This window comes from Pteropus vampyrus, unplaced genomic scaffold (genome assembly GCF_000151845.1).
Source record: "Pteropus vampyrus isolate Shadow unplaced genomic scaffold, Pvam_2.0 Scaffold87, whole genome shotgun sequence".
NCBI lineage: Eukaryota > Metazoa > Chordata > Mammalia > Chiroptera > Pteropodidae > Pteropus > Pteropus vampyrus.
The window spans coordinates 6,481,387-6,504,675 of record NW_011888868.1 but is presented as its reverse complement, the minus strand read 5'-3'; the positions used below and the strand labels follow the sequence as shown (position 1 = coordinate 6,504,675).

At 57.5% G+C, this 23,289-nt stretch overlaps 3 protein-coding genes across 3 annotated transcripts in view; 1 reads left to right on the top strand and 2 right to left on the bottom strand.

Annotated features, from left to right (window-relative positions):
* Positions 1-15,718, top strand: part of LIMS2 (LIM zinc finger domain containing 2) — a 42,435-nt gene extending 26,717 nt beyond the window's left edge. The window contains exons 3-10 of the mRNA XM_011363663.2: positions 431-497; positions 719-839; positions 11,103-11,252; positions 11,878-12,028; positions 12,979-13,071; positions 13,752-13,800; positions 13,974-14,049; positions 14,695-15,718. Of these exons, the coding sequence (XP_011361965.1) occupies positions 431-497; positions 719-839; positions 11,103-11,252; positions 11,878-12,028; positions 12,979-13,071; positions 13,752-13,800; positions 13,974-14,049; positions 14,695-14,842 (855 nt within the window). The 3' untranslated portion in view covers positions 14,843-15,718. The remainder of the gene's footprint in view (positions 1-430; positions 498-718; positions 840-11,102; positions 11,253-11,877; positions 12,029-12,978; positions 13,072-13,751; positions 13,801-13,973; positions 14,050-14,694) is intronic.
* On the bottom strand, positions 2,370-6,451 carry GPR17 (G protein-coupled receptor 17). Its single transcript, XM_011363662.2, has one exon. The coding sequence runs from the start codon at positions 4,535-4,537 to the stop codon at positions 3,326-3,328; it is 1,212 nt and encodes a 403-aa protein (XP_011361964.1). The 5' UTR covers positions 4,538-6,451; the 3' UTR covers positions 2,370-3,325.
* Positions 15,719-16,343: 625 nt separating the features above from the next.
* Positions 16,344-23,289, bottom strand: part of MYO7B (myosin VIIB) — an 83,318-nt gene continuing 76,372 nt past the window's right edge. The window contains exons 35-46 of the mRNA XM_011363680.2: positions 22,850-23,007; positions 22,490-22,643; positions 21,898-22,053; positions 20,836-20,941; positions 19,878-19,991; positions 19,538-19,625; positions 18,839-18,945; positions 18,158-18,343; positions 17,750-17,866; positions 17,453-17,536; positions 17,138-17,257; positions 16,344-16,739 (exon numbers count right to left, since the gene is read on the bottom strand). Of these exons, the coding sequence (XP_011361982.1) occupies positions 16,638-16,739; positions 17,138-17,257; positions 17,453-17,536; positions 17,750-17,866; positions 18,158-18,343; positions 18,839-18,945; positions 19,538-19,625; positions 19,878-19,991; positions 20,836-20,941; positions 21,898-22,053; positions 22,490-22,643; positions 22,850-23,007 (1,492 nt within the window). The 3' untranslated portion in view covers positions 16,344-16,637. The remainder of the gene's footprint in view (positions 16,740-17,137; positions 17,258-17,452; positions 17,537-17,749; positions 17,867-18,157; positions 18,344-18,838; positions 18,946-19,537; positions 19,626-19,877; positions 19,992-20,835; positions 20,942-21,897; positions 22,054-22,489; positions 22,644-22,849; positions 23,008-23,289) is intronic.

Genomic DNA, 23,289 nt, shown 5'->3' with positions numbered 1-23,289 from the left:
CCAGCCCTCAGCTGGCTCCCAGGACCAACGAGACCAGCATCTTCAGCATCTTCAGCGAACAGCAAAGCCCCTTGAGATCTGGCTTTGAGGAGCTCCCTGCTTCACCAAGGCCCCTCACTTTGCGCTCCCCTTGTTGAACAGGCCCTCCCCTTTCCCTCCAGGACTTCTGCCTGCTGCCCGCCTCGGTCTGTAATGCCCTCCGCTCAGGATCCCACCCTGCCAAGTCTTTCAGCTGTTTATCACTTCCTCCAGGAAGCCTTCTCCAGAGGGAGGGTTGGGTTTTTCCTCTGCTCCCTGCAGGGTAGCACTTGTACAAAGTGGAGTGCTCATGTAGCCTAAGGGCAGGTCCTGATCCTACAAAGACCAGCCAGGGCAGCTTGGGGAATGATGGCTAGTGGGCTTGTCCTATCTCTGTTGGCCCCATTTGCAGTTTGAAGGCCGGAAGTACTGCGAACATGACTTCCAAATGCTGTTTGCTCCATGCTGTGGATCATGTGGTAAGGGATGGTGACAATACGTGCCTTTTCTTGGCCCGGGAACTGCGGGCAGGATCATGGGGAGCCCTTCCCTGACTACCTGTGCCCTATCTTTCTGAGCATGAACCCCTGCAGACATTACCTTCTCAAGCTCTGGGAATGGACCAGGCATGGAGCAGGGGTGAGGAGGGGGAGGAGCATGTGCTCTCCCTGAGGAGAGCGCAGGGACCTCTCTTTTTTAGGTGAGTTCATCATCGGCCGAGTCATCAAGGCCATGAACAACAACTGGCACCCGGGGTGCTTCCGCTGTGAGCTGTGTGACGTGGAGCTGGCTGACCTAGGCTTCGTGAAGAACGCAGGCAGGTGAGATGGGCGTGCCCAGATGAGACAGGCAGGGAGGAGGGCCTCTCACCACAGGCATTGTGTACTGAGCACCAGGCCCGTTCCAGGCACTGTGGCCTGTGCCAACGTGGCTGCCGGCCCCACCACATCCCTGCCACACAGATAGGAGCACCCCAGTTTACTGGTGAGGACTGAGGCTGGAGAGATTGAGGAGTGACAAGTCAGGGCCCACTCTAGGCTCAAGCATGTTCCTGGGAGCAGGCTGACTGCACACAGCAAGGAAGAAGGTGGCTGGAGCAGGAGCCATTAAAAGCAGTGGATGGATAAGGAGCTTTGAGTCAGGTTACTACTGCCTGCCACCCCACAGTGATGACACTAGCTGTCTACTTCCCTTCTATACCCATGGCTAGATGCTGCTGGAGAGAAAGCACTCAACCAGGGGGCCCAGATTCATTCTTAAATTGAGGGCCATCAATCTCATTAGTGCTCTGTGCTAGGTCTCCTTAGTAACTTAAGTTCAACCTTCTGGGAAGGTTTGCTCTTTTTTCCTCACTCCTTCTCCCACAATGGTCTCCACCACACCCCATCCCCCCCATCTCCTGCCCCATGGTGATGAACCTCCCCTCCCACCTCCCTGAAGGGACAGGCTCTTGGACCACCCTTGCTGCCTAGCATCTGTGCTACCCCCAGCCTGGTTGTGTTCTTGCATCTCCCAAAGCCCCGCTCACCCCATGTCCTCTTACGAGGGCTTGCAGCTTCAGTAGCCTTCTTTCTTACTTCCTAAAGGATCAGGCTGGGTAGCTCCCATGGTTCACAATGCCCTCTGAGTCTTCCTCGTATGTGATTCTTGATTTTCTGTAGCCATTCCTGGCACACATACTGGCTCCTCCCATCTGCTCCCCATTGCCGGTTATCCCCTGCGTCCACATCGGCAGACCCAGGGATCACTGCTGGCCTCTCTACCATAGCACCCCTTGCTCCTTTTGGATGCTGCTGTAGTGATCTCATGGGAGGCTGTGGGGGGTGACAGAGCCTTAGGGCCCTGTGCTGATGAGCAGGCAGGATCACCTGACAGATGTGTGCCTGAGTGAGTCCTGTTTCCTTCCTGAGCCGCATGCAGCTCACACAGTGCCCCCAGCCCCACTGCTTCATTGGGAACATCTGGAAGAGGCTGGAAGTGCTCAAGAAAGTAAGGTGTGACACCAAGGTAAAGTGTTGCTGTAATGAAAGGAAGCAGGGTCCTCACTTGGACCCTGCCTGTCTGGGCTGGCACTCTGAATGAAGGCTGTGGTATGTAATCTTCAGGTCTGTGTGTGGCGGCCATACCAGGGGTTGTCAGAACCACGGTCCAGAGCAAGCACTATCTCTGCTCTGTTTACCTCCACTTTGCCATTATCGGGTTGAAGGGAGAAGTTCGAGGAAGGGTGTTGTGTTAATCAAACACAATGATCTTCAGAATCTTAGAGTACAATTCTGTTAATGATCAGTATAATTGAGTACAAAAAAAGACCTGTTAGGGTGATATGTGCCACATTATGAAGTAAAACAGCTCAAAGGTTGGCCAGTCGAGGCTGGTAGAGGCCTCCTGGGAGGGAATGGGGCTACGGACACCCCTGCTGGGTCTGAGTTAGTGAGAGGCAAGTTCGTGCACCAGGACCCGGTTCCCCGGCCATGGCACCCTCAGGCAGTAACAAAGCGTGGTTGTCTGCCCAGGCTGTGTGCTCGACCAGGACTCAGACTGGGCAGCTGCTGAGCAGCTCTGGGGATTGTCAGGTCATGTGCAGGTCTGTGGGAGGGTTTACAGCAGGGGGATCAAGAAATGATGTGCTCCACAGGCCATGTTTGCTGTATGTCACCTGGCGACCAGCCTGAAATGTACTTACAGTGTTCAGGTATAACAGTTTGTGTCCCCTAAACTCAGGGGTCATCTGGCAGAGGTGCCACAAAGGGAACTCAAAGCACTTTGCACTTCACAGGAAATATTTAGATACCCTTCCTACTCCTCATGAGATTCCCACATCCCCTCTTCTCATTGGGCCTTTTGCAGCTGCGTTCCGGGTTCTTTCTGCAGAGCTTTGCTGCTGTGTTTCTGTAGTGGGAAGGAGGCTGGGAGCTGGCAGGCGGCACTTGGGAAAGAAAGACACTTGTGGTTCAGGAGTTATTCCTCTGGCCTCCTTGCCCCACCCCCTGACCATGGAGTAAAGTCACTGAGTTTCCAGCAGTTGTAAATGAGCGGGCCAATGCAATCTGCAGAGGGGCCAGCTGACTGGTTCTAGTCAACAGTTCTCCCTTTCTAGAGATTTGTGCACTGGGTAAGACAGGACTTGGCCCTGGGCGATGAGTTCCCACCTTGGAGGGAGTAGTGGTGACCTGCTGAGATTTCAGTTCCTTTTCTCAGGCATGGCTGGGGAGAAGGTGGGCTACTTCTTTGAGTCTGGGAGAAACCAGAGAACCCTAAGGGAATTGTCTTGAAAGAGTCTGCAGCAGTTCAGGATGGTGTCCAGAGCTCACAGCTCTGACCTGGCACTCAGTGAGCTCTCATTGGTTTTCCCTTCAAAGCTGGGGGGCGGGCCTGAGAGCCTTTTGCCACAGAGCAGGTTGCACAGGGTGTTGCGGAACTTCTCGGCCACAAAGAAGTACATGATGGGGTCGAGTGCCCCATTGAGGCTGGTGAGGCAAGAGGTGATGCGGTTTCCCAGGGCCAGGGCACGCTGGGCGGTGCATGAAGCACCACTGCCGTGGTAATGCAGCACGTAGACGGAGCGGTGGACGTGGTAGGGCACGAAGCAGACCAGGAAGATGGCCAGCACCACAGCGATCATGCGGACCGCCTTGTTCTTGAGGCGCTTCTCCACACGGGGGCCATGCCGAAGGCTGCGGATAATCAGCAGGTAGCAGGTAACCGTGATGATAAACGGGAAGGTGAAGGCCACGGCCAGGGACACGAGCGCGTGGTTTGAGGCCTTCTCCCGGTACAGCTGCAGGCAGACAACTGTGTGGTTGGTCTGCATGGTCTGTGGACTCACCAGCAGTGGGGCCATGGCCACGGCCACCACCACCCAGAGGAAGGCACAGGCCAGGTGGGCGTAGAGGGGCCTGCGGAGCTTGAGAGACTTGACAGGGTGCACAATGGCCAGGAAGCGGTCGGCGCTGATGCAGGTGAGGAAGTAGATGCTGGCATACATGTTGAGATAGAAGAGGAAGCCGGTGAGGCGGCAGGGGATTTCCCCGAATGGCCAGTGGTTCCCTGAGAAGTGGTAGACGAGGCGGGTGGGCAGGACCAGCACACAGGACAGGTCGGCCACAGCCAGGTGCATCAGGAACACATTGGCGGAGGTGCCTAACCTGTGGTCCCGGATGAAAAGCCACAGGGCCAGGGCATTGCCGACAAAAGCCAGGAGGAAATCCAAGAGGTAGAAGGAGGCAAAGAGGATGTTCTCCAGCCACGTCTCCTGGCCACACTGATCCACAGTGGCCAAGGAGGAGTTTGCCATCAGACCTGGGGAGGCCACTTCGAGGCCATTCATGCTTCGGCGGAGGCAGAGCCCGGGAGGAGCCTGGAAGGAACAAGTGAACAGGTCCTCATAGAGGGCTGCCTTGTGTGGGAGCCCAGAAAAGAGCGCTCGGATGCCTCCAGCACTTGCAAGCCCCAACCCTGGGAGCCTTGCTGTTTCATGCTCAGTGTTGCCTGGAGGACAGTGGGGGTATCTCCTATCCATCCGGGTCACAGGCTTTCTAACTTAGCAAAAAGCACAAACAGAACCAGGCCTCGCAGCTTGCCAGGCTATTGCTAGATTGACTTCCCTGAGTGGCTGCACCCTGCTAAGTATGCGAAGGTCTGGGCCTGGCCCAGTGTCCCAGAGTCCACTGTCTCAGACCCAGGGCATGGAGTTAGCACCAGGGGGAGAATGGAGAGTGAACTCCATCTGACGCTTTGGGGATGGGAGGATAGAGGGAGGGGACACATGTTTTCTGTCCTGGACCTCAGGTGTGCTGAGTGGCAGGGGTGGTGCATGGGACCCCTGAGGCCCACTCCTGATGGGCGAGTGGGTTAACTATTCCCAAGAGCCTGGTGCTTGGAGCCCAGCAGCTCCTCTCCAGCCTCACAGGCCTTGCCGTGTGAACCCTGCTCATCCTGAGTCCCAGAACCCTCCCCGGGCTGCCTGCCCACCTAGGCCTCTAGGCACTTCCCAAAGTGGCAGTGCTGAGTTGTCACTGCTGTCTACTTGTTTCCTGCTGGTCCCTGACCACAGCTCCCCCAGCTCCTGCCACAGAGGAAGGCCCCACCAGAAATGCATCAAAACGCTGTGTCTCAGGAGGTCAGAGTTCTGCTCTGTCCACAAGCACAGATCCCAGGGTTGTGCGAGCTTTCCGGACTCAGCCTGCCAACTCTGTTTCGGATGTTCTAATGAGGGGAGAAAGCCCTGCACTCTGGCCTCAGGCCAGCAGGGAGTGCTTTACCACTCAGAGTAGTTTAACAACCAGGAGCAGATTCTTTCCCAGGAGAGCCAAGAGCCATTTCACCCAAAGATAGTGACTGGCCAGAGTGTTCTAGATCTGCAACCTCAGAAAGGCTGGGGTCGGGAGGAAGCCTGTCTGTCTGGCCTGGCTTGTCTGCTTTACTCACACCTGAGGGATCAGCTCAGAGCCCTGCTGGCCTTGGCAACAGCCATTTACATCTGGTGAACCCCAGTTCTGGGTGGATATCCCCCTATCCCCACTGCCCCAAAAGACAGAGTGACATACTCCTGTTTTCATTTTGGTCAACTCAAGAGATCCAAAAAGGAGAGCATAGGTCCCAAACGCCGTGACTCCCTCACCAGGCTTTGCAGTGGGAGGTGTGGGCAGGAGAGGGCAGGACAGCAGGAACCCCGTGCAGCCCAAGCTGTGCTCTGCTCATGCGCTGAGGTTGCTAACAGGCTTCAGCCCGGTAAACTCTCACCTGCAGCACAACTTCTAGGGCTCCCTTGGAAGCCTGACCTTCTATCCTGTGTGTCTGGGTGGGAGAGGGGCTGTCCACAGGACACAAGTGGCATTCTATCAGCTGAAGGATGAGCCCAGGCTATAGCCACGGTAGGGAGGCAGGGTGGCAGGTGGTAGTTCTCCTGGCTGAGCCTGAATACGCTGAGCAGCCATGGGCCTGGAGCAAGTCCTCTGCAGGCCTCTGCTGGCCTCAAATTTCCTCTCCTCTTAATGAATGTGGTAATACTTCTGGCAGGGGCTAATAGGAAGAGTGGGTATGTCTTAGGGGACATGGTGATGGACTATGTTAGCACAGCAGCCCCTTAAGGGAGAGGGGTCTGAGTGCTACCCCTAGGCATAGATGAAGAAACAGAGGCATGTGGGGAGGGCCGGGCATACCCTCCTGTAGTACAGGGAACAGGGCAGGTGGTCCAGGTTTTGAGTGTGCTAGCTGTCAGGCTGGGAGCACTTTGACCCACCTCATCATGTCTCATCAACCAGTGGTGGGGTCCCTTAGCCCCTTGCCCCTTATGGAGGGGTGAGAGCCTCCTGGCTGAGTGGAGGGAGCCGGGGCCGTGTGAGTGAGTAGCAGAGAATATCTGGCCAGTCTATAGCCTCAAGTAAGTCGGGGTGGGTGGGGCACATACTTAATAATACCAATTTTGATTAGTTCCCCTGGCTCCACCACCAATTTCAGGATGCCTGAAATTCTAATTCAGAGGTGATTTTCCTGCTGCTTCTATGTGTACATATGAGGGGAAAGGCTTGGAGGCTGGGAGCAGAAATGGGGCCATGTGAGTAAGGGGGTCCTGTTGGAACCCAGGGGTGAAGGAGGAGGCTGCAGAGGGCTGGACCTGGGTACCTACCACTCCAGGCTGCTCCTCAGGCCCGGATCTGCCCCACAGTACAGTTGTCACCCAGCCCCTCCATGCAGGCCGATTGTAGGGACTGACAACCTACTCTGCCTGGCACAAGGTGGGCGTGCTTGTCTTAAGAGGTAGGCATCAATAACCCCATTTTTAGATTAGGACACCAGAGCTCTGAGTTAGCTAACTTGCCCAAGGTTACTTGGCTAGGGGCAATGGCTCTGGAGTTGGAAGTCAGTGATGGAGACTCGGCAGGGACACCCAGCACCTCCTGGGACACTGTCTTACTTTTGGGGGCTGATAGGCCCCAGCTGCCAGATCTGGGAGTGTGCTGGGTTCTCAGAGCTCACACTCGAGTTGTCTCCCACGTTCTTCACCTCCTCTTTGGGGCCTGGCCCCAGGACCAGTGGCGAAATTTGGGGGGCCCAGCACAAAATGGAAATGCAGGATCCGCGTTCAAAATGTTGAACTTTCAAGATGGCAACAGCAGAGCATTAATCTGAGTGTGAGACCCTGCCTGACCACACAGGTGGCGTAGTCCATTGTGGCCCTGGCTGAGTGTGCCAGCACTTGACTTTATGCCTCCTGCCCAGCGTCCTCGGCCTCCTACTCCCTCTGAAGGCTGCATGCACATGCACACTCCAGACTGAGACTTGATTTTAAAAATGCTTTCCGACTTCTTTCTGGTTTGTTGAGGTTTTTCTACCCCTCCCCCATTTTAGGAGTTTTGATATTGATTTTTGCAGCGTGGTCTGCAATGCGCCTCTGTTTCATTCTCCATGCGTTCTATAGGAGCGTAAGCCTGGCCTGCGTGTACCTGCTCTGCTCAGGGACGAGAGGCTGAGGGTGCATGGAGTACAGCCTGGGCCTGGGCAATGCCAGTGGGGGCGGGCACGGCAGTGGGTCAGGTGAGTGATGGGGAGGTGTGGCCATAGTAGGAGGCCAAAGTGGCAGTGCTGTGGTTGCCGGGCAGTCTGGCACCTCTCCCTTCTTGCTCCTCCATCTGGCTCCTGCCTATGCCACGGCAGCCTCGTGGTGAGGAGCCTGGGTGCTGACTCATTTCAGCTAGGGGTCCGAGGCAAGGCACTCTCTGTCTGTAAGCCCCATCAGTGGGGCAGCGACATCACCCTTTGGAGCTGCTATGATTCAGACTGGGCTACCTTCCAGAAGTAGGTCCTACCATTATCACAGAGACATCTCAAGGACAGAGTTACCCTATCCCTACCCTGCTTCAAGTTTCCTCTTCTAGGCCCCTGAGTGCCCTGCCTACTCCCACCCTTCCCTGACCCTTACCTCTCACAGCTGGATCCAGGCAGAAGGGGCAGGAAGACCGAGGGCTGTGGTGGTGGTGGGCTGCGGCCAGCGGGTGGTGGCGCTGGTGGCGAGCTCTGTGCTGCGGTGGTGGAAGTCTGGCTATTTAAGGAGAGGAAGGGCGGCTGAAGCCCCTCCGTCCTTGAAAAGCCTCTTCATTCCCGAGGGGTCCCTTGTGTGGTGGGCCACTCCTACGGCCGCCTCTGCTGTTCCTGGGCTGTGAATATTCCAGTGTGTCCCAGCCCATGAGTCCCCCCACCCCCAGCTTGGCCACGGTGCATCACAGAGGCTGAGTGTGTGGCTATCTTCGAAGCTGTGGGGTGGGCACAGGCTGGGTGGGGGTGACTGGCTGGGACTAACAAACACAACAGGACGTTTCAGAAGGGGACAGTTTCCTACCCATGGGGGGAGGCAGGGAGGGGCTTTCTGCTGTGGCAATGGGCCCAGGCTCCCAAGCCTGCAGGGGCTGCATTGGAGGGGTCTTATGAATGGGGAGGGTGGGAGGCTAAGGAATCTCCTTTGGTCGAATGAGAGGGGACTCTTTCAGGACACTTGCTATAGGGTCCTTGTGTCCTGCCCTGTATAATTAGACTCCATTCGGGTGTGCGGAATAAACCATGGCCTTTATTTTGAGCAGGGCACAGCTGCAGGACGCCTCATAATGGGGCGCTGTCTGTGCCTGTGGGGACATCTCAGCCTGGGAAGCCCGGCCTTCACTCGTGCAGGCTTCTCCTCTGGATGGCAGGCCCGTGAAGAGGACCATTGCTGCCCACTAACCACTGTCCCCTAAAGATTCTCCCTGAGGGGTGCCCAAGACTGGGGGTGTTTGGATGTTGGCAGCAGCTCCTCCCGAGACTATCGAGCTAAGTTTGTTTCTCCGTGTCTTTCCAAAAATGATGTATCCAGTAACACAGGGAACCAAATCAGCATTCCCAATTTCAAAAAGCTTTTAACTATTTTAGTTAAAACATGAATCGTGTACATAGCTCTCATTGGGAAGTAACTACCACGTGTACTACCTTAAACTTGTTTTTCACATAATCCTATGCAGTTGGGATTATCGCCCTTTACAGACAAGGAAATGAGGCTCAGAGAAGTGAAGTAACTTGCCAATGACAAACTACTAGGAAGTGGCAGAGCAAGGATTTGAACCCAAGCCTCTGTGACTCCAAAATTTCTGCTTTGCATGTGTGTTTGTTTTGTTTTCCTCTTGCACCTTGATGCTAGAATTCTGCACATTGCCTTCAGATCGGGTCCAGGGATCAGATCTGTCAAAAAGACATTTCCCATTTGGGGTTCCTTCAAGAAAGCTGGGCTCTCTTGAGGTGTGGGAGGCTGGGCCCTGGGAGTGTGGTGTGGAAGAACTAGCTCACACTAGCTCGAAATGAGAATGTCTGACTGGCTGTCCTGAGCAGGGCATTTCTATTGTTGGGTGATTGCCGACAGAGGCTTTGAGGGCATCGACCATTGCAACAGAATTTTGGGGAGTCATGCTAATCTCTATACCTTCTAAAAGAAAGGATTGAGTGTTGTCCTCATGCTAAGAGGGGTCCCCGAAATTGACCTTGGGGTTAAAGAGAGTAAATGTTGTGTCTGTGACGGAGATACAAGCAGGCGGTAGATGTGGTGTGAACAGGGCTAGTCACAATGGGTGGCTTGGGGAGTGGCTTAGCTGAGGCCTGCTATGGCAGGTGGCCTGGCAAGGGGCCTGGGGCACAGCATGAGAGTGGGGTGGGGAAAACCCATCAGGCTTCATCTGGGGACTGAAAGGGGCAAAGCCTTTGTCACAGAGATGAGGGCTGCAGCCATGGGCCACATTTGTGGCCCATAGACAGGTAGAGAGAGCCAGGGATCCCAGTCCAGGACACCAGCTCCCAGTCTCAGTCGGACTGTGCTGTCACAGGGAAATGATGCCCACAATCCCATTCTTCCTCTCCTTCACACCCATTCATGTGTCGGCAGACTCATCCTAAGCTGCTGCTGTGTGTGGCGGGCACAGCTGGGAGCTGTCAGCAGCTGGGCGTTCACTTGGGCTCCTTAGCATTCACACTCATTGGGGAGATAAGACTGAGATAGGGCAAGTGGAGAGCAGTGTTATGCGTCATGGAGCCCAGACCCAAATCAGGCACAAGCTCTGTGGTCAAGAGCATGGACCCTGAGTTGGGCTGCCCTGGCATCCAGGATCTGCCCAGCACGCCGGGCCTGAAAGTTAATCTTTAGTGGACTCCCCGACCTGCCTATAAAGGGGCCAACACTGGGATCAGGTGAGGGGTGGAGAGGCTCGCTGTGAATTGGGAATCTGGAAAGGGAGGAGGAGGGCCCGGATGCATCAGGGACATGTACAGATTGGGGTGCGAGGCAGAGATGAGGAGCAATGGATTGAGGCCTTTGTATATCTTTGCCTGGCACATGTAGTCTAAGTTCCTGCCACCTTCGAGGGCCAGAGAAACAGGAACCATGTTGATTTCTCTCAGTAGAGAGAGAGAACACAGCTGTTGCCCAACACAGGGAGTAGCATCAGAAATTACTTTGAGGTCTTCACAAAAAAGACTCTGTAATGACAGTTCCTGGGTTTGGAGGCCTCTGTCTGACACAGGCATGCTTGTCTTTGGAGACAAAAAGAGCCTGTAGATGTTTGGTCCCTTTTTGTCTGGCAGACCCCAAAGGAAGGACACTGCAGGCCGACAGACCGGGCCCTCCTTGGCCAGTTGACAGGGTTAAGGCTAATAGCTACTACATAATACTTGTGTGTTAAAAGACATTTGAAAAATAAAACTAATTTTTCAGCAAATGTCAGTGAAATGTGTGCTCTATTCCACATGACGTCCGAGGCTCAGGACAAGTGGAAAAAGGAAAGCTATCGTGTTGGCCATACCACCCAAAGACAGCAAGCACCAGCACGCTGGTATACCTCCTCCTGGTCTTTCTGCTCTGCAGAGGCTCCTTTTGGAGGACATGTCAGTGGTTGTGGCCTTCTTGGCTGCAGGACTGGCTGGCCTGCTCTGGGACCACTGGCTGAGCCCCTTGAGGCTTACAGGCATTCATTAAAGCTCGGGTGGTTCAGGGATCTTTTCTCCTTGGAAGTGGCCACAGAGGAAAAGGAGGAATGGGCAGTCTGCCCCTAATGCCCGCCTGCTTCCCACAGGCACCTGTGCCGACCTTGCCACAACCGTGAGAAGGCTAAGGGCCTGGGCAAGTACATCTGTCAGCGGTGCCACCTGGTCATCGAGGAGCAGCCCCTCATGTTCAGGAGTGACGCATACCATCCAGACCACTTCAGCTGCACCCACTGCAGGTATGAAAGACTAGGGCTGGTGGAGAGTTGGGTGGGACCCCCACCTGGGGCAGTGATGAGGCAGGAGAGAGGGGTGTAGGGCTGAGGGGAATGGGCCGGGAAACCTCCGCTGCAGGAAGTCCCTTTCTCCAGGGCTCTTTTCAGGGAGGACGTGCATGATTTGGTGCTTGAGATTCAGGGGTAAGGGAAGGCTATAGGCCTCTGGTTAAAGACAACAGGAAAGAATCAAAGGCATGGAGGTCAACAATGAGGAGGAAGGGTTGGTGTTAGAGTTGGAGAGGGGAGGAGAGAGGAAAGAGAGGCTGCAGGGCCATTCCCTCACGCCTGTCCCAGACTCCCAGACTGGTGCAGTGGGGCCCAGAAAACAGATCTGCTTCTCAGAGGACCTGACAGTGCTAACACAGGCTGCTTTCTGCAAGGACTGTGCGGGAATCCTTTGCCCCAGGGCCTGTCTGGGACACAGGAAGTCCCCAGAGAGACCAAAGATCAAAGAGCCGTCTGCTGGCACAGAGTGGGGCCTCTCAGAAAGCTGCTCCCTGGGGTTAGCAGGGCTGCTGTGACCCTGGCCAGTACAGGCCCTGAAGAAGGGCCGGATCCTTACCTGGCCACTCCACCTGTCTTCCAGGAAGGAGCTGACTGCCGAGGCCCGTGAGCTGAAGGGGGAGCTCTACTGCCTGCCATGCCATGACAAGATGGGTGTTCCCATCTGTGGGGCCTGTCGCCGGCCCATCGAGGGCCGCGTGGTCAATGCACTAGGCAAACAGTGGCACGTGGAGGTGAGCGAAGCCAGCCCAGGCAGGAAGCAGGGTGCCCCTGGCTCCTGTTTGTGGTGAGAGTCTGGCCCTGCAGCGCCTCCACACTCCTACCCCCAGGCTGTGTGGCTGGCTCCCAGCTCCTAGCAGGCACCTTCCTCTTGGGTGCAGCCCCTGGCTTGGTGCCAGCTCGTCCATGGGAACTGGGAGACCTCAGCATACAGATTGTGGTCAAGCAGCCATGCCCACCTTCCTCCCCTTCCTGGCCTTCTGGAGGATTCTAAAGTCATGAGAAAGTCTTAGGGATTGTGGGATTGTGGTTGACAGAGCTGGCTGTGTATATAGCCCCATGTAGATGGAAGCTGGGTATACCTGTTGGCAAGCTCCTCAGGTGTATCCACCTGGGCCACCTGGATCATTTCTCTGCACTATGGGCTCTAACGGACTTATAGACACTACTTGGAAAGGAGACTTTCGCTCCCCAGTGCTCTGGCCAACTCTGTTCTGGAAGCTCTGCCTTAGTGACATCTTTGGGAAGTTCCTGATACAGGCCTGGCCCCCACTTTGCTGGGGGTGGCCAAATCCTTGCTGAATGATAAGATACTGCTCAGTGACTCGGGGCTTGTAAGGGATGCCCATGGGAGATAGACATGTGCAGCCTTCCGAGAAGGCGCCATGCAAATAACAGAGCAGCCCCACCTGGGAGGGCCTAGCACACTGTGGGCACCTAACCAGCACCTGATGACTTATGCCGAGGCTGATGGGGGTGGAGCAACCCCAGAGAGGAGTAGCACATGCAGTATCACTCACTGCACGTTAGGGGAGGCATGGGGTCTGCTGACCCAGGGGCAGGCCATGCAGGTATGAGTCCCATTGCCCACTTGTGAACCCAGTGAGGTACTCTACCCTACTCTGTCTACTGGGGACACTGCTCTAGCCCTGAGCTGCCTTGCTACTCCCTGCTCTACTCCCAGCACTTCGTCTGTGCCAAGTGTGAGAAGCCGTTCCTGGGGCACCGGCACTATGAGAAGAAGGGCCTGGCCTACTGTGAGACCCACTACAACCAGGTGAGGCCTGGGGCCATGGGCGGCTGGCAGGGCCTGCAAGGACGAAAATTTGGAGGGGAGGCTGCCTGCCCCCGTTGGGGACTGTGGGGAGCCTACCGGAAGGTGTGCTTGGGAGGCTGCTAGGGAGCAATGGGAGCACTATCAGAGCAGGTGAGGATGTGGGACGGCCCCCTCGGGCTTGCTGTGGTGTTGAAGTGCAGGATCTTAAGACCTGGGTAGCCCTGTTGGCCTCAATGTCCTCATTTGAAAAATGCGCCCCTCTAACCTAGGCCTTTTGTGGGGACTGAACTAGATGACAATGTGAAGTCCTGGGTTCATGGGGCTGATGTGTGCCACCAGCCTCCTCCTTCCTGCTATGTCTGGCAGGGCTACCCAGCTGCTCTTGTGCAGAAGACAAGTGTTGCCGCCCTTGTCCATACCCCTGAGGACACCAGCAGGAACCAAGGGGCATTTTGAGGAGCAATGCTTCAACCTGTTGTACTTCTGAGGGGATGATTCTGATGGGCCAGAGGTGCCCTCACCTCAAGTCTGAGGCTGTGCACTGGCAGGAGGGCCCAGGAGGCCCAGGTGGATGGCTGAGAGCTGCCATTTGGGGCAAGTCAGGGTGGGGACCAGGCCAGAGCCCTGGCCCTGGGCTGGGACATGACTGCCTGCGTGTTTGACACCTGCTTGGTCCACAGCTCTTTGGGGATGTCTGCTACAGCTGCAGCCACGTCATCGAGGGTGACGGTAAGCCACTTCTGTCCCTGTGCTCCCTCCCTCCTCCACTCCCGCCTCCCTGCTGTCCCTCTAGACTCTGCGTCCTGCAACTGCAGGCCCAGCTGGCCATCATTTTGCACAGTCGGGCCTGCTGGTAGCCTGGGGGAAGTCTGCTAAGCCCCAGCCTCATCTGCCCATCACAGTGGTGTCAGCTCTCAACAAGGCCTGGTGTGTGAACTGCTTCTCCTGCTCTACCTGCAACAGCAAGCTCACCCTGAAGTAAGTCCTGCCAGCCTCCCAGGAGTGCCTGCGCTGGGCAGAGAGGGAGCTGCACAGCAACCTCCTCCTCATGGAGCATGTCACAAGGCTCCAACTTGTGTGGGCTTTCTATGGGCTCTGCCTTTCATCAGGCCTTCCCTGACACCTACTGTGGTCAGGCCTCAGGGATGCAGTGGGAGAAGGGACAGACAGCTCTAGCCTCATGGCGTCAGGGCCGTGGATCCCTAAGGCACAGTGAAAGGAGAAGTAACACACATCCACAAGGTCCCTGGGCTCGGGGAGGGAAGGGCATTCCAACCCAAGGAATAGTGAATTCAAAGGCAGAGGCTCAGACCCCTGGCTCATTCAGGAAGCTGAGAGGGATGCAAGATGATGAGCTGGGGTGAGGTATGGGCAGCACGGAGTCTTCTGCAGTGTAGGAATGGGAGAGAAGCTTTTCGGAGGGAAGGGAGGCCTGGAAGCCCACCTCCTCGTCCAAAGCTCACCCTGGGGCCTCGCCTGCTGGCTGAGGCAGGCTGGTGGGGAGGCTGTGGGCTCGGGCCCGAGGGAAGGCCGCTCGTCCAGCTCTGGCTCTACAGGGTCAGGGGAGACCTGGCTTAGAGCTGGTGGGGCATGGGGCTCCCTTGACTTGTGCTTCCTCCCCAGGAACAAGTTTGTGGAGTTTGACATGAAGCCTGTGTGTAAGAGATGCTATGAGAAGTTCCCTCTGGAGCTGAAGAAGCGGCTGAAGAAGCTGTCCGAGCTGGCTGCCCGCAAGGCTAACCCCAAGTCTGTGGGCCTTGACTCCACCTGAGAGGCCCCCTCTTCTCCTTCCTGCTGGTCTTTCTGCCCCTGCTGCCCTCTTCTGTTTGCCACCTCCACCCCCTAGTGTCATCACCCTTCATCTGTCCCCACCTCCTTACTTCCCGGTCCTTTTTCTCCCTTTCTCTGGTCAGCATTCCCTCCTCTCAACTTCTCCCCCTTTCCCTGGGCTCCTCTCCTTCTTTCTCTGCAGGCACAGGGCAGAGGCAGGTCCCTGGAAGTTGTGAGCCTGTGCCAGGCCTGTGCCCATAAGATTTAGCCCAGGGTCCTCCAGGGACAAGAGCGAATTGGGGCCTGGGTTCACTAGGCCCCAGACGTGGGCCACTGCTCCCAGCTCTACCTTTCTGACCTATCCCATCCTCACAAGAGGCCTAGCGGCTCACATTCTTCTGTGTGGGCTTGGCCATCCTCTGCCTGAGTGGCCCCACTGTGCATACGTGTGGCCTTCCATGGCCAGGCAGGCACCCCAGCCCCAGAACCAAGGCCACGCAGAAAGGAGCCTCTGGGGAGCGACTCTTCTATCCCTCAGCCATGCACTCACTCAACCAAGTAGGATTCCTGTGCCCAAACTAGGCTAGCAAGTCCTGTCACCTCACTCCACAAATCAGCAGGAGAGACAAGGACTCTACTTCCCCTGTCTCTCCATCCTGAGCCTCGGCCACCATGGTCCCCCAGAACTCCTCTGTGGTCACCACAGCTCCTCCAGCTCCACCCCCAGCCCCCAGGGTACATGCTGAGCCAGGAGGTGGTGGGATCAGGTGGGTGGCTCTGGCTCCTTCCTGCCTTCCAGGGAAGACACTTCCTCTGTGGCCAGCACAGTACCTGGTGTTAGGACTCACACTGCACAATAAACAAAGGCTTATTGACATGATGAGACCTGTGTGGTTTGTGGCGTTGGGTGAGGACCTGGGCAGTGCTTCAGGGCTGTTGAACACTTAGAGCACCAGACACCATGCAGGGCAGATGGGACCTAGGGCCAGGCTGCCATCAGGGCTTGGAGAGCAGCCAGAAACCCTCCTCAGTCCACGAAGGATGTCCTGGTAGGTGGAGGGTGGCAGGGGTCAGGGCTGCCAGTGTAACTGGGGGCAAAGCCAGGTCCCCAAGGCCCTGCACCCAGCTCTGCCTCCTGCCTGGGGAGAGACTGGTCTTAGCGTGAAGCCAGTGGCCTGTGCCTATACTGGCCCTCCTGGCAGGAATTTTGTGTCTCATTGCCCTACAGGGTAAGGAAAAAAGGTTTGCAGAGGGGCCTCTCCCCAGTTCAAGAAGCAGGAAGATAAGGAAGATAGGAGGGAGAAACCAATGAAGTCATTCCTTGAGAACAGAGTCGTCATCCAAGTGTCCCTGGAGAAGCCACAAGCTGGGGTCCAGCTGGGCAGGCTTGGCCAGGGCCTGCTTTTTGATTTTCCTGGAAGAGACCCTTTGTTGGCCAGTTCCTCCCAGGCTTCCTGCCCACGTGACCCCTCACCCTGTCCTCTCACTGACACACTCCCCACTGCTCCAGGAATCTTTATTGAACATTCTAGGGGTATCTTCTCAGCCATCCACCCACCAGCTGGGAGGCCTAGCACCTCTGGCCCTACCAGCCCCACCTTGGCCTCTCTCCTCTGACTCTGTGTGATCAGCACCTGGAGTTAGGGGAGCAGCCTGGGGTGCTAGGTGGTGCTAGGTGGTATGTATGTTTTGGGGAGAAGGTAACATGAAAGGCTATCTGCAGAGGGCAGGGCCTGGGCCAAAAGAAGGACCCCAGATTGAGAAGAGTGACTGTATGGGCAAGCGAACCCCTGCTGCTAGGGATCAGCCAGGGCTGGGACCCGGGCACTCCGCTGTTTGTTCACGGTGCTCATGAGCTGTTGCACATATGAAGTCAGCAGGTCATCCATCTTGTAGCCCTGGATAGGGGAAGGGTGGGGTTGGAGGCTGCGGGGTCCAGCTGGGCAGGCTTGGCCAGGGCCTGGCAGTGCCCAGCTTCTACCTCAGGGACACACTGCGCAGAGAGGTGAATACAGAAGCTTCTGCTATAGGAAGGGTGACCCAGGACCACGGGGCCTGCTGCCAGGCCTTGCTAGCATACTCCTGGATGATGCACAGCCTGCGCCTCCTTCCAGGCCTCCCAGCTTGGCCCTGCCCACCCTGGGCACAGGGGGCTATACCCCCATAGTGAACAACTTGCCTGGTGCAGTGGTGGGTCAGCATGGGGAGAACCCAGTCTCTATGCCTCTGGGTCCTGTATGTTTGGGCCGGGAGAAGGGACTAGGGCCCCTAGGACACCCCCAGGCCTGGGGCTCACCAGAGAGGTCTCACACAGCAAGCGGTTGCCCCGGCCCAGGCTCCCCAGCGCCATGTGGAAGTAGGTGCTGCCACTGCTCCAGCTAGCAATCTTGGTGAAGGGGTAGGTAGTGAGCAGCTCCTGAGGGCAGAGTGGGTGGGTGGGTGGGCGCATAGGAGCCCGCTGAAGCCGGGGCCCAGGGTCTGAGTTTGAGCTGCTGCCCTGGGGTCCTCCAGAGCTGTGGGAGGGGGCCAAGAGGGCAGGACTGCAGCCCCACCCATGTGGGGGTCTCGGGCCCCTGATGGCCTCCCCAGCCCAGCGGGGCCCTGCTGCTACCTTGGTCTTGGGGTGGATGAGCAGAACCCCGTGTCGGTTGATGGCGATGAGGATGATGGCTGGGTAGGAGGGCTCCGAGGTTTGCTGGGGAGGGGCATGGTGGTCAGAGCCCAGCTTGGAAAGCCAGGTGGCCACCTCCCTGAGGCACACGCATGCATACGTGCACACATGCCCGTCTCATATGTGGCATCAGCCTTGCCCCAAGACGTGTGTTTGAAAGAGAAGCTCAGGCTGCTAGGGCCAAGAGCTGGGTGGGGCCTGCTTGGGCAAGCCCAGCTGGCCATGGGTGAGACCTACCTTCACCTCGAAGAAGGCAGAACCAAAGGTGGGCCACCGGCAGATCCACTTTAGGAAGGCCACTTTGGCCTCCTCTGCTGTCTTGTCCCTATGCTTGTCACAGGCCAGAAGGATGCTCTGTGGGAAGTGAGGGTCAGTGAAGTCCTGGTGGGGGCCACTGCCTGACCGGGCCCCACACATGGGGCCCTGAGGTCCCAGCCCAGAGCAGTGCCTGTGTGCCTGAGGCCAGCCTGGGGGGCACTTAGAGCCAAGTGCGTCCCCTGCACCCTAGGGAGAAGAACGTGTCTCCAAGGTGCTGTGGACAGTGGGGAAGGGGAGCTATATATATGCAGACCCAGCCCACCCTCCAAGCCAAGGAATGTGCTTATTAAACCCAGGTGGGGTCCCTCCCCAACTCTAGTCAGGGACCTTTTTCCATTCCTCCGAGGACATTAGGCGGGTGAGATTCTCAGGCACAAGTTCCCTCAGGATCTTGGGGATACTAGCTAGCTGAGACTGGTCATTGTCGAACTGGGCCTTGAAGATGAGTCCTGCCAGGTGGACAGCATCCTCTCTTGAACACTTGTGGAATCCACGCAGGTACTTGGGCAGCTCCTGGGTGATGGACACACTGGGCCTTAGGCTGCTGCTCCCCACTCATGCAGGAGACAGAACCAGCAAGAAGCTAAGGCCCTCTGGGTAGGGTTTGCTACAGAGGTAACGACCCTCCAAGTTGGGGCCGGAGTCCCTGACAGCTCGCTGTGAACACAGTGGCCCGCTCCACCCTTATGTAGTTGACCCTTCAGGACAAGGGCAAGTGTTCCCAGGACTGCGGGGCCCTCTGCCCCCTCCCCTTCCTGGCAGTCGTGCTGCCGGTGCTGGCACAGTCACTCCCCAAACGCTGCTCTCTTTCTCTCCTTCTGGCTCTAGAACCCTTAGGGGGTCAGCCTGGCTACCACATGGGGCCTGAAGGGCTCCAGAAGGCCCCTGGTGAGACTTCTGGAAGTTCCTGGACCACCCAGTGAGGGTCAGGCCCCCTAGGGCAAGGCGGCTGTGGGATGGAGTGAGGGTGGACTCAAACCCCTACCAGGAAGGAGCTTGCCCAGGTACCTGGTGGTAATGGAGTATGGTGTCTGCATTCATGTCCTTGCCCGGGGCCACGCTGAGCCACAATTTCCTCATGAAGTACACCTCGTAGGGGAGCATCATGGGGGTCCCTGGGCAGGGGCGGCAGTAAGCACCCAGCCTATCCTGGGGCCTGGCTCTCACCAGGACCGCCCCAGCCCAGGGCCCTGCTGCCCACCTGCCTACACCCTGCCTGCAGCCCACTCTCCTTGACGCCTGCTCACATTGCCACTGTGTTTGCTCCTGCTGCCTCCCTGCTAGAAAGCCTCCACTCTTCTTCCTCCCTGGCCCCAACTCTTCCTCATTCTTCATGACTAGTATAGAAGCCACCTTCTCCAGGAATGTGCCTGGACCTCCCCATGAGCGTCAGGCCTCCATCCACCCCCTTGGCCCCCTTGCACCCTTCATCACCCTGCCATCTGTTCTAGGCCTGCCCTTATGCCTTGTACCTGCCCAAGCTGGGAGAGCTCCCAGAGCAGGGCCCTCACCACCTGCACCCAGGCCTGACCGTACCCATGACATGGAGGTCACAAGGGGCAATGAGTGAAAGGGCATGGGCCACACAGGAGATGTTAGGGGAGCCTTCTGACCCTGGCCCAGGGATGCAGATAGTCCCCACCCCTCCCCCTCCATCCTAGATGTACTCCCCCTTCTTTGCCCCTCCCTGCCCTACAGTCACCCCACCTTCTTTCTGGGGCTTGCTTTTCTTCACCCAGTCAGACACCTGCCGCAAGGAGTCGAAGAAGAAGTCTCCCTCCTTTTGACTGATGACCTGGGGTGCATGTGAAGGGAGGTACAGGGAGGTGCACAGGTGGAGGGACTTCTGGGGAGCACCCTCTTGGGGAGCACTAGGGCCTGAGAGGCTAGGTGCTCATTTGGGGGCCTGTGGGCTCCATGAACCCATCCACCTTTGTCCTCACAGCCCCTCAGCGTGCAGTGAGGGGCCTGGGCCACCACGGGTAGGGACTACCACACACCCTGCCTGCTTTTCCCCCTTTGACCCTGGCCCATCTGCCAGCTGTACCTTGTCTGCGATCTTGATGAAGAGGCTGCAGCCTTCCCAGGAGGCCAGCTGCAGCCTGGTGGCAATGCTCTCACACACTTCCCGCACCCGCGTGTTGGCTCCCACCTCCAGCATCTGGGCACAGAGCCAGCGTGGGAATGTCTTAGGACAAGGTTTAGCCTGGATGACCCCCTCACAGCCTGACACTGCTGCACCTTCCTCAAATGGGCTGGACGTGCCCTGGCCTGAGAAGACTGGCCAGATGTTTTTGTTGTTTAGTCACACAGTTAACTACCTCGGGAGCCCGAGAGGCCCAGCCTTTAAACTTGCTTTGAGAACCCTGCAGCCAGACTGTGGGAAATTTCTGGGGGACTCAACCAGCTCCAAGACCACAAAGGCCACAGTGCCAATGGGGAGGGCTGGGAAGGCACATCGCTTTGCCTCCTCCGCCCCTCGCTCTACTGCTGTCACTTGGCCAAGGGCCTTTACATCACAGCTGGGACTAGACAGTCTCCCACCTCCCATCTGTCCCCTCTGCCATCCCCAGCTGTCAACATAGGCTCTGTTCATAGGCACACCCAATGGCAGCACCCGCTCCCCATGCCTGGGGCAGGATCAGAAGCCCGCAGGGGCCCCGTGGCCCCTAGGACTTGGCGTGGCTGCCCGCACTTCTGGCCTCTTCTCTTCCATGTTTTGGCCTAGAATGCCCCTCTGTACCTTTGGGACAGTCCTGGCTTCCCACTGCATTAGCAGCCTCACCCGGGGTGGCCCTGCTCTGCTCTGAGGGTGCACAGCACTCACTTCACCATCATAGGGTACCAGTGAGGGCAGGGCAGACAGTTTCTTGGGGGAGATGGGGCGAAGTCAGGAAAGCAGTGAAGGTGAGACCACCCACTCCTCAAGTAATCAAAGTCATGGGAACTTGCCCTAGGCTGGGGCCAGGTGCTGGTAAGCCCAGGTCCCTGGGGCAGGGGCTTACCTCGCTGGTGTCGTTGGGGAAGTAGATCTTGTGGCAGATTCGGGAGATGTTCTGCTCAGTGGCCTCCACTTCTAGCTGGTGTGGGGGCTGCTTTCGGGGCCCCGTCCTAGAGCAGGACAGTGCATGCTGTGCCTTCTGTCCTGCCCGCCGCCCAGCCCAGCCCAGCCCAACCAGCGTCCTCCAAGCTAACTACGTTAACAATGTGCTAGGCATGAAACAAGAAATAACCCCAGCGACCATTGCCAAGAGGGTGGTTCAGGGGGCTGCCCCGCCTGTGGCGCTTAGCACATGGCCCAGAGGAGGCAGCAGAGGCCAGCCTGGACTCACCTCCCAGGTGACCCAGGGTTCTGAGGAGGCCGTGAAGGCCTGGGACACACATGGGAGGACCTGGCTGGCCAAGGCCTTTGGCAGGCAGGCTGGGATGTATTCTTGTTCTCACACAGCAGGAGCGTGGGACAGGTCTCAGGGACTCTGGCAGGGCCTTTCTAAGGGCACTCACCTACCTCTCAATGACCAGGGCTGCCACTCATTTTCACAGCCACTCACACAGCCATCCCACCCTCCCTCATACCCTTCTTCAAGCCAGGGGGCAGACAGCATCCAAGACAGAGCTGAGGAGACCTGCTTGGTTGTGGGAGAGCTGGGATGTGGAAATGGCACATGGATTGACAGGGATGGGCCTCTGACTTCGGCCACTCTGGGCTGGGCTAAGCAGGAACATGGATGGCATGGGGCATCCAAGTCACCCTATGGCTTCCAGGAAGTTCCTTCTGTGCTCTGGACAGGCAGCCGTGGGGGTAGGGGAGCTCACGGCCACAACCGAGCCTGCCAGAAGCCTCTACTGACCAGCAGACCTGGCTGAGACTTTTCTGGGCCTCACTTTCCATTTTCCTCCCCAGTGGCTGGGGACCTGGTCTTGCCTCATTAAACTAATACCAGCTTCTGGAGAAGACATGGATTCTGGCTGCACTGGACTACGAACTTCTGGAGGGCCCGCTGGGCCCCTCAGCCTTTCCAGGCTGACACTCTGGGGCAGTTGGGCATGGGGGCTGGCAGGCTCACCTCAGGACCCTCTGGATGCGGCGGCTACAATCAGGGGCCAGCGGCTTCCTCCTCCTGGTGTCTATGAACTTCTGCGCATGAGGCAGCAGTGCCTTGCCAGGTGGGAAGAGACCAGTACAGAGCCATAGCAGCTGCCAGCCCCGCTCCTCGCTATACCTGAGGGTGGCAGCGCCCATCAGCCCAGGAAGAGCCCCTCTCAAAGGCTAGGCCAGCCAGGCACCTTAGTGAGATGGCACACGAGGCCTGCCTGAGGCTACGGGCAAGAAGGGGTGATATTGTGCCCATTTTGTGGAGGAGTACACTGAGGTTTAGAGAGGCCATGGCCTTCCTGGGTCGCACAGGAGAGACAGTGGGAGCAGGCAGGGCCCAAGGCAGGCCTATTGCTCTCCCTGCTCTGAGCATACTAGAATGTCAGCAGGAGAGACCAGGGTTCCAGCCCATCCCACTGCCACTGCAAGTGCCCAGGCAGGCTGTGTGGCTTCCACGAGCTTCTACCTCCCCCGTTGAACAGTGGGCACAGCCTCTGGGGTCTGGGTGAGGACTGAGGGGGCCCAGCATTTTACCCTCCGCCCCTACCCCATCCCCAGTAGACCTCTTGGTATTGTGTGTCAGCTGCTTCAGGATCTGGCAGTAGACCTCATCCTGCAGGGCTGTATCCTGGAGGGCCAAGGAGAAGATCTGGTCGGTGAGCTCCACGGAGGTCCAGGCTTGCCTAGAGGGGTAGTCGCCCATGTACCTGAGGATGGGTGTGGCTGTCAAGGAGAACATGCTTCTGTGGATGCCTGTCACCATGGACCCTGACCCCGGCTCCACATGGCCCACAACTTGCCCCCTGAGCTGCACGCTGCCTTTGCCTTGTGCTCTGTGAGACCTGGCCTCTCAAGAGGTGGCCGCAGGGCTCATAGCCATGGAGTTGGCATGGAGATGGGGTGGGCTGGCTGGGGAAGGATATCGATGAAGATCTGACAGGCGACGTCCCGCAGCTCGGCATTGGCATGGACACGCTTGAGCAGAGGCTGCCGCAGTGGCTCAGGGGAGTGTGCCCACAGGTGGCCCCGGGACCGGGCCAGGGGGAACATGGCCCTGTTAACTGTCTCCTTTTCTGGGGCCCTATCAGAGACAGAGGTTGGTATGAGGGCCCTCCTCACCCAGCCTCTGCCCCTGCCGCTCCTCTGTCCCCTCCCCACTTGCCTATGTGTGGCACAGTGGGGAAGGAGATGCGGGCTCCAGTGTGGGTCCCTGTGGCGATACTCTCTGTGCCCACAGCACTCAGCAGGGACACAGGTCACTGCCCCCAACCCCCTGGGTGGCCGTGGGAGGGTCAGAGGGTTGCCTCCCTGCCTGGGGAGGCCAGGTGGACACATCACCTGCCTCCAAGGCCTCCCCACAGCC

Excerpts from the sequence above, each read along its gene's own strand:
- GPR17 (XM_011363662.2), bottom strand. The coding sequence starts at position 4,537 with ATGGATAGGAGATACCCCCACTGTCCTCCAGGCAACACTGAGCATGAA.